General features: G+C 45.7%; 1 protein-coding gene across 2 annotated transcripts; it reads left to right on the top strand.

Moving 5' to 3' along the window:
- The first annotated feature begins 3,338 nt into the window (after window positions 1–3,338).
- On the top strand, window positions 3,339–10,531 carry LOC146511838 (uncharacterized). Of its 2 annotated transcripts, none has more exons than XR_014875962.1 (2): window positions 3,339–10,149; window positions 10,400–10,531. XR_014875962.1 is itself a non-coding variant. In XM_085171856.1 (2 exons), the coding sequence occupies exon 2, from the start codon at window positions 3,984–3,986 to the stop codon at window positions 9,732–9,734; it is 5,751 nt and encodes a 1,916-aa protein (XP_085027982.1). In that variant the 5' UTR covers window positions 3,339–3,513; window positions 3,764–3,983; the 3' UTR covers window positions 9,735–10,531. The 2 variants fall into 2 exon arrangements, 1 of the variants encoding a protein (XP_085027982.1); XM_085171856.1 differs by having other exon boundaries at window positions 3,339–3,513; window positions 3,764–10,531.
- The last annotated feature ends 4,036 nt before the right edge of the window (window positions 10,532–14,567 follow it).

The raw sequence follows: 14,567 nt of genomic DNA, 5'->3' as shown, positions 1-14,567 counted from the left end.
ACATTTTGTTTTGTTTATATTTAATGATAACTTATTTATATCAAATCAGTTTTTTAATTGTTACAACTGTTGTCGTAATTATAATATGTAAATTTGAGTGTGCAGGTGCTCCTCCATGATTGGTGCATCCAGGGAGGATGGATCGTACCGATTGGCTAACGACCGGGAGGCAGCGCATAAGAAGACACCGCCAGGGACTGCCAGGTCATTCATCCCCAGCCCAACCCAACCGGCAGACCAGGTGTTTCACTATGTTGGTTTAATGTAGGAGCATGTATGGGTGGACCGCCTTTTTGTTTGATTAGTTTTCTCCTGTTTTTGTTAGGTAGGGAGGAAAGTAATTGTCGTTTGGTTTAGTTCTTTTGACTAGGTAAGTTGTATTTACTCCTGAGATAGGCTACTTTTTGTTTGTTGTTTTGGCCTTTGGTTCACCCCAAAGTTATAATTCGCTCCCTTCCTTTGTTTAAATTCACTCATTGTAAATAATTCACTGTCACAAAGTATTCATTGTGTGACGTGCTGCTTGGGGTTGGACGGGGATGGATCACCCTTCATGTTGTGGTTTGGCCACGCCTAGACGGGCCATAACATTAATATATTTAACTCCTTTTCCACTGTAGTCAGAAGCTGTTCTAGGTTTTTACCTGAGCAATACAGAGCGGTATCATCAGCAAACAATACACATTTTAACACTTTGGAAACACTACATATGGAATTTATATATAATATGAATAAATTAGGGCCTATATTAACCTATATTAAAATCACCACAAATTATTTGCACTTTTTTATCATTTAGGTTTCTAAACATAGCAGCAAGTTTTTCATTGAATGTGTCAAGGCAGGATCCTGTTGTCCTATAGATGCAACTTATAATTATATTGCTAGCTTTTTCAACATGGAATTCAATAGTAATACATTCCAATACGTCATCTATGGTGCTTGACATACATTCAATCAGACTACATTTCAAAACTTTATCTACATATAAAGCAACACCGCGTCTTTTTTTATTCACCCTGTTCATTGTAAATAATTCGTATCCTTCCAGTTTCATTTCACTAACTTTCTCATTATCGAGCCATGTTTCTGTTATTGCAATTATATTAAACTTTTTTAACTTACTTAAACATTGTGTAATTTTTGAAAAATTTTCATACAGGCTTCTGCTATTGAAATGTATGACCGACAATGCATTTGCCATTTTAATATTCATACTGAATTGGTTGTCTATGTAGTACTCACAAGTATTATTGTTGTTGTTATTGTAGAAGTGGTTATCTGGGTCAATGTTACTTTCAGGGTCATGCATGTTGTGCTCTGCATAGTTAAACGTTTTGAAGTTTGTTTTCTCAGCGTGTGTAGTAAAATAACCACCTTGACAGTCCTTAAGATAAGATAAGATAAGCTTTATTAGTCCCACACGTGGGAAATTTGTTTTGTTACAGCAGTGGACAGTGCAAAGTTGCATAGTAAAATTAGAAGAAAAAAAAACACTGGTATAATATATCCATAAGATACTGTACACAATAGAACAGAATAAAATAAAATAGTATATACAATCGAATAAAATACTGTAGAATACAAATGCTATATACAATATGAGTATAATACAACGATGCCAGAAAGAGTATTGCACTTAGTGTTATTGCTATTGCACATGTGTGGATGTGTGTGTTTGATCAGTTGAAGTTTTTGTTGTGGAGTCTGACAGCAGTGGGGAGGAAAGACCTGCGAAATCTCTCCGTCCCACATCGTGGGTGTCGCAGCCACTGAAGGAGCTGCTCAGTGCTGTCAGAGTCTCCTGCATGCGGTGGGAGATGTTGTCCAACAGGGATGACAGCTTAGCCACCATTCTCCTGTCACTCACCACCTTCACTGGGTCCAGAGGGCATCCTAGAACAGAACTGGCCCTTCTGATCAGCCTGTTCAGTCTCTTCCTGTCCCCAGCAGAGATGCTGCCGCCCCAGCAGACAACACCGTAAAAGATGGCTGAGGCCACCATAGAGTCATAGAAGGTCTTCAGGAGTGGGCCCTTCACTCCAAAAGACCTGAGTATCCACAGCTCTGCCCTTTCCTGTAGAGGGTGTCTGATTATGAGACCAGTCCAGTTTATTGTTCAGATGAACACCAAGGTACCTGTACCTGTCTACAGTCTCAATGTCCATACCTTGGATGTTCAGTGGTTGCAGTGGGGGATGTTTACCACCAGCTCCTTGGTTTTACTAGTGTTGATCTGGAGGTAGTTCTGCTGGCACCAGTCCACATAGCCTTGCATCAGTTCTCTGTGCTCCCTGTCGTCCCCATCAGTGATGAGGCTGACTATTGCACAGTCGTCAGAGAACTTCTGCGGGAAGCACTGGGTAGAGTTGTGGGAGAAGTCTGCAGTGTAGATGGTGAAAAGGAACGGAGCCAGAACCGTTCCCTGTGGGGCCCCCGTACTGCAGACAACCCTGTCCGACACACAGCCCTGAGTTCTCACATACTGTGGTCAGTCAGTGAGGTAGTCCAAAATCTATGTTGTGAGGTGATGGTCCACTCCAGAGTTCTCCAGCTTGTCCTTCAGGACCGTGGGAAGAATAGTGTTAAAGGCACTGGAGAAATCAAAGAACATGGTTCTCACAGTGCTCCCAGTGGTCTCCAGGTGAGAGAGGGAATGATGCATGAGGTGAATGACGGCATCATCCACTCTGATGCCAGGCTGGTAGGCAAACTGAAGTGGGTCCAGTGATGAGCTCACCAGGCGCCGAAGCTGAGCCAGGACCAGCCACTCCAGTGTCTTCATCAGGTGGGATGTCAGAGCCACCAGCCTATAGCTGTTGAGGTCCTTGGGCCGTGAAGTCTTTGGCACTGGTACGACACAGGAGGTTTTCCAGAGCTGTGGGACTCTCCCCAGTCTCAGACTCAGGTTGAAGAGGTGCTCCATCACCCCACACAGTTGGTCTGCGCAGGAACTGATGACCCTTGAGCTGATGCCATTTGGACCGGCAGCTTTCCTGGCTTTAATCCTCCTCAGTTCCCTCCTAATCTGGGTGGTTGAGAGAGGCAGGCTGGAGCCTTGTGTTGAGAGTGTATTGGATGCTGTTGTTGGGGGTGGGGAGGAGTGAGCAGGGTCAGTAGAGGAGGTGTGAAGTGTCTAAGGTGTCAGAGGTGGAACAGCAGCAGTGGGGGTGGGTGAGTCTGCAGCCGATATTAGAGACTGCCTCATGGATGAATCAAATCCGTTGAAGAAATGATTCAGTTGATTTGCCCCAGACTTGTCATGTATGTGTTTTGTTGTTGTTGTTTTTTCCATTGTTTTTTTTTTAAGCCATAAGGCCAGAAACACTTTCCAAACCCATTGTGCTGATAGTGTTAGTGCAGCTGTCCCTTTAATAGTTCTGATACCTGGTGACATCACAGGAAACAGGAAGCAGGAAGTAGTAAGGTTTAGTGAAGTTGCACATGGCCAAGGAGACTGCCATGAATCCACATGCATCTGTCCTCAATCCTTCGTCTTTTGGAGCATCGTCTGTATGTATATTGTTTATTTGATACTTATCTGTAGTTCTGTGGTTGTATTTTGTGACATGAGGGAAGTTTAATGTGTAACTTTGATACGTTGTTGAAGCCACATGTTTAGAGCACGGATAAAGCTTATTCTTGCAGCTAAAGTGCTACACTATGTTGATTTAGATTATTGTAGACTTGTAGGTACAGTGTATATGTAAGATTTAAAGAATATACTGTAATTGTAATTGTAATTGTGTTATGTTTGTTTCAGTTTCACACTTTCTACATCATTAAACCTGTGGACAAAGAGTAATGGTCTTCAGAGTCTTGATGGAAGAAAAGTGTTGAACCTTGCTGCCGGTTCCTCTTCTGTGCAGTGCGAAGAGGGAAAGACAGTACAGTGAAAAGACGTTGAGTTACAGACAAGGTAACACAGTGCATGTGACAACAGCTACTGCTATCTCGCTACATAGTCTCTACTTGCCTACACTATGGATTCAAAGCCATCGTCAGTGAAGACACGGTCTTATGCTTCTATGTCAACCACACGTTCTCATGGATCGGCTACCAGCACTGCAGCTGCAAAAGCTAGGGCTAATGCTGAAGCAGCAAAGGCACGTTTAGCGTTTGCAGAGCAAGAAATGAAGTTAAAAATGGAAAAGGCTCGTCTGGAAGCTTCTATAGAAATGCTGACAACAGAAAAGGAAACTGCTGCAGCTGTAGCGAAGGCGGAAGCTTTAGAAGCAGCGGTTGGCGTTAGCGAAGGAAAACACAGTTGTAAACTTCCTCTCATTGCAACATCAGTCGACTCTGCTGAGCGTACAAAAGTGTATGTGGAGAAACAAGCTGAAGTATCAAGAGACATCCAGATGGCATCACAGGAGGATTTACCCTTGCAAGACGAGACACAGCAGCCGCTTCCTGAGGAACCTTTGCATAATACGGTGTGCATGCCACGTCTCAATTCGCTGAGTGATGGTCCCCCCGACGCTGCTATTACTGTCTTTGATACTCCATTACATCCTCCACGTAGCCTTAACCCCTTTGTCACATCAGATGTGAATCGCAACTCAGCTCAACAGACAGAGCACCACTACTACGGAGTACTCAAAGAAAATGATTATGAAGATTTTCTAAAGCCTTCATGCAGTGTAACTGCACAGCAGCCACCCTGGAAGACCAACAGCGCCATGGAAGCTCTTCCCCATCACCCATATGGTAACTCTCAGCGGCCTAGTCACTCCACTGAGCCACATGTGACAGACTTTGTCAGATTTCTAGCACGACGTGAGCTCGTTACAAGTGGTCTACTACAATTTAACGATAGACCGGAAAACTACAGGGCCTGGCGACGTTCATTCCAGAATGCGGTGAGAGACTTGAATCTAACAAGTGATGAAGAAATGGATCTTCTTGTCAAATGGCTGGGAAGTGAATCAGCTGAGCATGCAAAGCGTATTAGGTCCATCCACATAAATCAACCAGCTAAAGGGCTGAGCATGATCTGGAACCGACTAGATGCTTCTTACGGTTCATCTGAAGCTATTGAGAAAGCTTTGTTCCAAAAACTGGATAGTTTCCCCAAAATTGGCAATAAAGACTACTCCAAACTCCGGGACCTCAGTGATTTACTGATGGAACTAGATGCTGCCAAGGCCGAGGGAGATCTGCCTGGTCTTTTGTATCTTGATACCCCCAGAGGTGTAAATGCAATAGCCCAAAAATTACCATATGGTATACAAGAAAAATGGCTTTCTCATGGATCCAGTTACAAACAATCACATTGTGTAACATTCCCCCCATTCTCAGTGTTCGTTTCCTTCATCTACCAGCAAGCACAGATGAGGAATGATCCAAGTTTCAACTTTGTTTCTCAAACCGAGATGGTTAAAATGGAAAAACCTCCTTGGAAAAACAGTAGACAAAGGGAGATTTTAGTCAACAAGACAGAAGTGTCACCTGCTGCTCGCTCAGACAACAGAAACAAGAAGAATGTGGAGGATCCAGATAGGAGATGTCCTATACATAAGAAACCTCACACATTACAAAAGTGTCGTGCCTTTCGAGAGAAACACTTCGAAGAAAGAATGAACTTTCTCAGGGAGAATGGCATCTGTTTTAAGTGTTGCAACTCCTCAACGCACACCGCGAGGGAATGCCAAAGTATCATTAAGTGTACTGAATGCAACAGTGATAGACACTCATCTGCTCTACATCCAGGTCAGGCACCATGGATAAAGAACATAAGCATGCCTTTGGAGCATGGCGGGGAGCCAGAACATACACAAACTTCAGAAGTTACTGTTCAGTGTACCGAGATCTGTGGAGAGGACCGCACTGTTAAGAACTGCTCCAAGATCTGCCTGGCCAGAGTCTATCCTAAAGGAGAACGTGAAAAGGCCATAAAGGCCTATGTTATTATAGACGAGCAGAGTAATAGATCTTTGGCTCACTCAGATTTCTTTGAGAAGTTTGACTTGCAATGCCCTACTGCATCTTACACACTGAAGACATGCTCTGGTATGACTGAGAACATGGGGAGGATAGCTTCAGGCTTCTGTATAGAGTCAATGGATTGTAAAACAGTTCAGCTACTACCAAGTCTGTTGGAGTGTAATGAGATACCAGACAACAGAGCAGAGATTCCATCACCAAGTGCTGCTCTCCATCATGATCATCTGAAACCAGTTGCTCACCTTATTCCAGAGTTTGAACCTGATGTTCCCATTATGCTCTTACTTGGACGTGACGTCATTAGACTTCATAAGGTTCACAAATACATCAATGGCCCCCCTGATGCCCCCTATGCTCAAAAACTTGAGTTGGGATGGGTGATTGTGGGCAATGTCTGTTTGGGACGTGTTCATAAGCCACGCAGTGTAAACACGTACTTCACTAATGCTCTTGAACAGTCTCGTCCTACTATTTTTGAACCATGTCCGAGTGTTCTCCAGGTTAAAGAGAGATACGGTCCCGAACATTCAAAGTGTGCCTATGATGTAGAAGATGATGGGCTAGGCTGTACAGTGTTCCAGCTTACCCGAGAGGATAATAAACCAGCACCATCGTTTGAAGATCTTGCCTTCATGGCAATAATGAAACGAGAGCTCAAGAAGGATGCCAGTAACAGCTGGGTAGCTCCTTTGCCATTTAGGCAGCCAAGACCACACCTCCCTGATAACAGACAGCAAGCTCTTAACCGCTTCAGCTCCCTCAAACGCAACTTAGCAAGGAAACCTGAGATGTCTCAACATTTCTTCTCATTCATGGAGAAAATATTCGAAAATGGTCATGCTGAAGTTGCTCCTCCTCTCACTCCAAACCAGGAACGATGGTATTTACCCATTTTTGGAGTGTACCACCCAAAGAAGCCTGGCAACATCCGTGTTGTTTTTGACTCAAGTGCACAGCATGAGGGAGTGTCGCTGAATGATGTTCTCTTGAAAGGTCCTGACCTCAACAACCTACTCCTGGGAGTTCTGATGAGGTTTCGCAAGGATGCCATTGCAGCAACTGCAGACATCAAGCAGATGTTTCATTCCTTTCTTGTGAGAGAAGAAGATCGTAACTTCCTACGGTTCTTCTGGTTCAGAGACAACAGTCCTACACAGGAAGTCATTGAGTACCGCATGACTGTACATGTGTTCGGTAATAGTCCTAGTCCAGCGGTTGCCATTTACTGCCTCAGGCAGTCCACGATGGATGGAGGACCACATCATGACCCCGAGGTGAAACAGTTTGTTTGCCATGACTTTTATGTTGATGATGCACTTAAATCTTTTTCAAGTGTAAAAAGTGCTGTCTGTCTGTTGAAGAAAACTCAGGATGTTCTGGCAAACTCCAACCTGAGACTCCACAAATTTGCCTCTAACAGCAAGGAGGTCATGGAGGCTTTCCCACCTGAAGATCGCGCAAATGACTTGAAGGATTTGGATCTGAGCTCAGATATTCTACCTGTACAGCGCAGCTTGGGACTAAATTGGAACTTGGAGTCCGACATGTTCGTTTTTAAAGTCAACAAAGAAGAGAAGCCTTTCACACGCCGAGGCATCCTATCAGTGGTAAATAGCGTGTATGACCCCTTGGGATTTGTGGCTCCCGTGACCATTCAAGGGAAGCACATTCTAAGAGAGCTCACACAACAAAGATGTGACTGGGATTCTCAGCTCCCTGAGGGGATGCAGGAAAAATGGAAGTCTTGGCGGGATTCACTGAAAGACCTAAGTGGCGTGATGATCCCAAGACCCTATACCAAAGCCTTTCTTTCAACAACAAAGACGAGAGAACTGTTTGTCTTTTCTGATGCGTCAACGATGGCTATTGCAGCAGTTGCCTATCTCAGGGTGGTGGACGAAGCAGGGAATACTCATACTGGCTTTGTTATGGGTAAGGCGAAGCTGGCACCCAGACCTGAACACACAATCCCCAGACTTGAGCTTTGTGCAGCTGTACTGGCCGTGGAGTTAGCAGATTTCATATCATCAGAGCTTGACATGCGCATCGATGCTATCACCTTCTACACTGATAGCAAGGTAGTGCTCGGATACATAAATAACGAGACAAGACGCTTTTATGTGTATGTCAGCAATCGTATTGTCCGCATCAGAAGGTCCTCTCATCCTAAGCAGTGGAAGTACGTGTCTACAGGGGAAAATCCAGCAGACTGTGCGACAAGGTCTGTACCGGCTGCCTTTCTCTCAGATACCTCTTGGCTCACTGGACCTCCTTTTCTGACTGAGCCTATGCAAGATTCTCTAGAATCCAACTCCTTTGAGCTTGTGAATGCAAACATGGACGCTGAGATCCGCCCGCAAATCTCTACTTTGCAAACACAGGCTTCTCGCACACTACTTGGGTCCCACCGTTTCTCCAAGTTTTCTTCCTGGCAAGCTTTGAAACGTGCCATTGCTAATCTCCTTCACATTGTGAACAGCTTTCACACACGTAAGGTCAAAGGGACCATGCAATGCAAGGGATGGCATTTCTGTCAGAAAGCAGGTACACCTGATCAACTCAGTTTATCAGAGCACGTCATTATTCAAACTGTGCAGGAAGAGGCATATGGTGAAGAGTTGGCCTGTCTCAAAAAGAATAAGGTGGTCCCTCAAGGGAGCCCTCTTAGGACCCTGGATCCCTTCATTGACACACACAACGTCCTCAGAGTTGGTGGTCGGATAAGACATGGAGAGGTTCCTCATGAAGAAAAGAACCCTAAGATCATTCCTTGTAAGTACCATATTGCAACATTGCTGGTCAGACATTTCCATGAACAAACCCTGCACCAGGGACGCCACTTCACAGAGGGTGCCATCCGTGCAGCAGGCTACTGGATAATAGGTATGAAGAGATTGGTGAGCACTGTCATCCACCATTGTGTCACATGTCGAAAGCTTCGTGGTCTCCCTGAACAACAAAAGATGGCTGACCTGCCATCAGATCGCCTCTCTATGGAACCCCCATTTACCTACATTGGACTAGACGTGTTTGGCCCATGGAATGTTGTTGCACGGCGTACAAGAGGTGGTCTCGCCCATAGTAAGAGATGGGCAGTTATATTCACTTGTATGGCTGTTAGAGCAGTCCACATAGAGGTCATAGAATCTCTGGACACCTCATGCTTCATCAATGCCCTCAGGAGGTTTCTAGCTATTCGAGGTCCTGTGAAGCAAATATGTTCGGACAGAGGCACAAACTTCGTGGGTGCGTCAGCTGAACTAAAGATTCCATCCAATATTGATTCCACGTCTGTTGAAAAGTACTTAGCTGGAAAAGGTTGTGCATGGGTTTTTAACCCTCCACATGCGTCTCACATGGGTGGCGCATGGGAGAGGATGATAGGAATAGCCAAAAGAATCCTCGATTCAATGTTCCTGCATCTTGGGACATCAAACTTGACCCATGAGGTCCTTACTACGCTGATGGCAGAAGTGGTGGCAATTATCAATGCCAGACCTCTCATACCAGTATCTACTGATCCTAGTGACCCAGTTCTACTAACCCCAGCCACTCTCTTAACTCAGAAGATGGGTACTCCATCAGCTCCACTTGAAGACTCCAATGTCGAAGATATGTGTAAACAACAATGGCGTCAGGTGCAGCATCTGGCCCAGACTTTCTGGAGCAAATGGAGACGACAGTATCTTTCTTCATTGCAGCCAAGAAGAAAGTGGCAGGACAGTCAACCCAATCTGGAGCCTTGGGAGCATTGTACTTCTCAGAGATCAGCAGCTCAAGAGAAATGAATGGCCTCTTGGAGTAATCACCCAAGTCTTCCCTAGCCAGGACAATAAGGTCCGCACAGCGGAGGTGAAGGTATCCAGGCAAGATGGGACAAAGGTATTTTTGAGACCTGTGTCGGAGCTCATTCTTCTGTTACATCCAGACAAAGACTGAACTGTTACTCTATATCTATATACATATATAACCATGTATAACTGTTCTGTATTGTATGTTAGTTGTGGCATTCTATCATGCCAGGCGGGGAGTGTGCTGATAGTGTTAGTGCAGCTGTCCCTTTAATAGTTCTGATACCTGGTGACATCACAGGAAACAGGAAGCAGGAAGTAGTAAGGTTTAGTGAAGTTGCACATGGCCAAGGAGACTGCCATGAATCCACATGCATCTGTCCTCAATCCTTCGTCTTTTGGAGCATCGTCTGTATGTATATTGTTTATTTGATACTTATCTGTAGTTCTGTGGTTGTATTTTGTGACATGAGGGAAGTTTAATGTGTAACTTTGATACGTTGTTGAAGCCACATGTTTAGAGCACGGATAAAGCTTATTCTTGCAGCTAAAGTGCTACACTATGTTGATTTAGATTATTGTAGACTTGTAGGTACAGTGTATATGTAAGATTTAAAGAATATACTGTAATTGTAATTGTAATTGTGTTATGTTTGTTTCAGTTTCACACTTTCTACATCATTAAACCTGTGGACAAAGAGTAATGGTCTTCAGAGTCTTGATGGAAGAAAAGTGTTGAACCTTGCTGCCGGTTCCTCTTCTGTGCAGTGCGAAGAGGGAAAGACAGTACACCCATTGTTCACTATCCAATCATCACTTTTCCAACAGAGTGCATAGTAGATTCCTGATTATTTATATTGCTCTAAGTCTTTGAGTTCTCTTATCATCACAACTTTTGCCATTTAGTCTTATCGTTACTTTGCAGTTCCTCATCCAGGTTGCTTGTATCTTATTTTGTTTTTTCAGCCTGTCTTGCGATTTCAGCAGTCTTTTTCGTTAAATGTTCATGTTAAGAGATATATTCTAAAACACTTCTTCAGCTGAGAATCAGAGAGGAGAAACACACAGGTTTTCTTGCTAGCAAGGGCAGTCACCAGAGCGCTCGCACGAGAGAGTGAGAGCTCTGAGACTCGCGCTCTGAGACTGCCCTGGTCTTCATTTATACATCAGTGGGTGTTTGTTCCTTACATTGGAATGTGGAGGTGTATATGTATGTGTGTGTGTGCATGTGTGTGTCCGAGTGTGTGTCCGAGTGTGACCCCATAAACGACTTCCCTAAACCTGCTGGTCTGGAAAATCCAACAATTTATCTATATGTAAAAAAGGCACTTAGACTAAAACTGACATAGCTACGTTTATCCTACCGTAAAACAATAAAAGAAGGTACAACCTCTCCCATGCTCCCAGGATGTGGGTGTGAATGCCAGAGCACTCTGGAATGCACAAAAAGCCTTTGCAGACTATTAAGGATCGCACATCCTATCAAAACCATATGTAAACTTATATTATTAAAAGATTATACTGACTACTAAGTACAATTTTCTATTGACAGTTCATTTAAATACACAAAGGTCCCTTTTAGCTTCTTTCCCTGTTTCAGTAAGTCAATCTTTGTTTTGTGACTCACAAACCGAAGAATAATTGCTGGCTTTGTTTTACTGTCTTTTCTGGGGAGCGTGTGGCATGCTGCGATATGATGGCTCTGAATACTTACATTCTTCGTTTGAAGCAATTTTATCACTTGCTGTTCAAGCGTTTCCAGCTCCTCTACTGAGGCATCTTCACCGTCTTTATCTCTACCAGCTGTTACTCTGGCGTAGGTTCGGTGTTGCATCTCCAGTGCACTTATAACTAAGTCATCCATTCTTGTGTATTGTTCAAGGTCCTTGATTCGCCGTTCCAAGTTGTCGATTTTCTTGTCCTTCTCCTTTATCAAGTTTTTTAGTTGTGTTATCTCATCCATTAGGTCATGTAGCATACCTTGTTGTTTAGCCACTTTGCTCAGTTCATCAGACATGAAATTAAGCAATTTCCTAATCTCCTCAAACTCCTCTTCAACTCCTGGGTTTGCTTTTTTTGGGTGGCATATTGAAAATGGTGAGATTGGTGTTACCTTGTGATGGCCCGTTGAAGTCACTGTCGGTTTACTTTTTGGTGCCTTGCTGGAGGAGCCTGGGAGCCTGGGCCTAGTGGCTGCTGTAGAATCCTGGGTCTAGTGGCTGCTGTAGAATCCTGGGTCTAGTGGCTGCTGGAGGATCCTGGGCCTAGTGGCTGCTGTAGGATCCTGGTCCTAGTGGCTGCTGTAGGATCCTGGGCCAAGTGGCTGCTGTAGGATCCTGGGCCAAGTGGCTGCTGTAGGATCCTGGTCCTAGTGGCTGCTGGAGGATCCTGGGCCTAGTGGCTGCTGTAGGATCCTGGTCCTAGTGGCTGCTGGAGGATCCTGGGCCAAGTGGCTGCTGTAGGATCCTGGTCCTAGTGGCTGCTGTAGGATCCTGGTCCTAGTGGCTGCTAGAAGAGCCTGGTCCTAGTGGCTGCTGTAGGATCCTGGGCCAAGTGGCTGCTAGAAGAGCCTGGTCCTAGTGGCTGCTGTAGGATCCTGGGCCTAGTGGCTGCTGTAGGATCCTGGGCCTAGTGGCTGCTGTAGAATCCTGGGTCTAGTGGCTGCTGTAGAATCCTGGGTCTAGTGGCTGCTGGAGGATCCTGGGCCTAGTGGCTGCTGTAGGATCCTGGTCCTAGTGGCTGCTGGAGGATCCTGGGCCAAGTGGCTGCTGTAGGATCCTGGGCCAAGTGGCTGCTGTAGGATCCTGGGTCTAGTGGCTGCTGTAGAATCCTGGGTCTAGTGGCTGCTGGAGGATCCTGGGCCTAGTGGCTGCTGTAGGATCCTGGTCCTAGTGGCTGCTGTAGGATCCTGGGCCAAGTGGCTGCTGTAGGATCCTGGGCCAAGTGGCTGCTGTAGGATCCTGGTCCTAGTGGCTGCTGGAGGATCCTGGGCCTAGTGGCTGCTGTAGGATCCTGGTCCTAGTGGCTGCTGGAGGATCCTGGGCCAAGTGGCTGCTGTAGGATCCTGGTCCTAGTGGCTGCTGTAGGATCCTGGTCCTAGTGGCTGCTAGAAGAGCCTGGTCCTAGTGGCTGCTGTAGGATCCTGGGCCAAGTGGCTGCTAGAAGAGCCTGGTCCTAGTGGCTGCTGTAGGATCCTGGGCCTAGTGGCTGCTGTAGGATCCTGGGCCTAGTGGCTGCTGTAGAATCCTGGGTCTAGTGGCTGCTGTAGAATCCTGGGTCTAGTGGCTGCTGGAGGATCCTGGGCCTAGTGGCTGCTGTAGGATCCTGGTCCTAGTGGCTGCTGGAGGATCCTGGGCCAAGTGGCTGCTGTAGGATCCTGGGCCAAGTGGCTGCTGTAGGATCCTGGTCCTAGTGGCTGCTGGAGGATCCTGGGCCTAGTGGCTGCTGTAGGATCCTGGTCCTAGTGGCTGCTGTAGGATCCTGGTCCTAGTGGCTGCTAGAAGAGCCTGGTCCTAGTGGCTGCTGTAGGATCCTGGTCCTAGTGGCTGCTAGAAGAGCCTGGTCCTAGTGGCTGCTGTAGGATCCTGGGCCTAGTGGCTGCTGTAGGATCCTGGGCCTAGTGGCTGCTGTAGGATCCTGGTCCTAGTGGCTGCTGGAGGATCCTGGGCCTAGTGGCTGCTGTAGGATCCTGGTCCTAGTGGCTGCTAGAAGAGCCTGGGCCTAGTGGCTGCTATAGGATCCTGGGCCTAGTGGCTGCTGTAGGATCCTGGTCCTAGTGGCTGCTGGAGGATCCTGGTCCTAGTGGCTGCTGGAGGATCCTGGTCCTAGTGGCTGCTGTAGGATCCTGGTCCTAGTGGCTGCTGGAGGATCCTGGTCCTAGTGGCTGCTGGAGGATCCTGGTCCTAGTGGCTGCTAGAAGAGCCTGGTCCTAGTGGCTGCTGCAGGATCCTGGGACTCTGATGACCAAGATTCTATTTCATGCATTATTTATTTATTTTTTTTTTGCTTTTCTGTTTTCCACCTGAGGGATTGCCACCTACAAGGATGCCAGTTGCCGTTAAATGCCGAAGAAGAAGAAGCAGTAGTCTCCGGTATCGTAGCTGTGTCCAAATTTAGAGGCCACATCCTTCGGTGGCCGCATTTGAAGGCCAGTTATGTTACAGCGACGCGACAAAGGCTGTCCAAATTTGAAGACTCCTCTAAATGTGGCCGAGAAATGCGTCCTCCTTTTCCCCAGATTTAAGGATGAATTGAGTGTATCCTTCATGGCCTAACCTATCCCAGAATTCATTGCAACAATGGCAGCAGCAACTTAGTTTTAATATTACTCTTATTACTGTTTTTTAGTCTATTATTTGTTCCTGAGTAAATCAGTTTGGCTGACTTGAAAGTTATAGTTTTCACACAGCTGAATAAACATCAAACAGAAAACTGATTAAACAAAAGTGTGAGATGTTCGAGAATTTACTCCAGTGTCCTGTTATATTTTAGATAGCAAGGAGCAGACGGATTTGAGTTTATTAAACTCCGCCGAGACAATCTGCAAATTTAATTGAAAGTTTAATAAACTATCATCTTGTCTTTATTTTTAGTTAACACATACTTGAAACACTTAAAGCTGTAAGCTAATGATAGTTGTATAACCGCAGATGCATGCTGGTGCAATAAGCTGTACATTTTACATCCAATGGATGATGATCTGATTAGTTGACTAATCGCAAAAATAATCAGTGACTAGTTGACTATCAAAATAAGCGTTTGTGGCACCCTTAATCCAGAGCACCGCACCCAACCCCCACACCTTTCTGACTGTGTGTGTGACACTTACTG

Source organism: Neolamprologus multifasciatus, chromosome 9 (genome assembly GCF_963576455.1).
Source record: "Neolamprologus multifasciatus chromosome 9, fNeoMul1.2, whole genome shotgun sequence".
Taxonomy (NCBI): domain Eukaryota; kingdom Metazoa; phylum Chordata; class Actinopteri; order Cichliformes; family Cichlidae; genus Neolamprologus; species Neolamprologus multifasciatus.
Note: the sequence above shows the minus strand (reverse complement) of the source record. Positions and strands in the feature narration are given on the sequence as shown.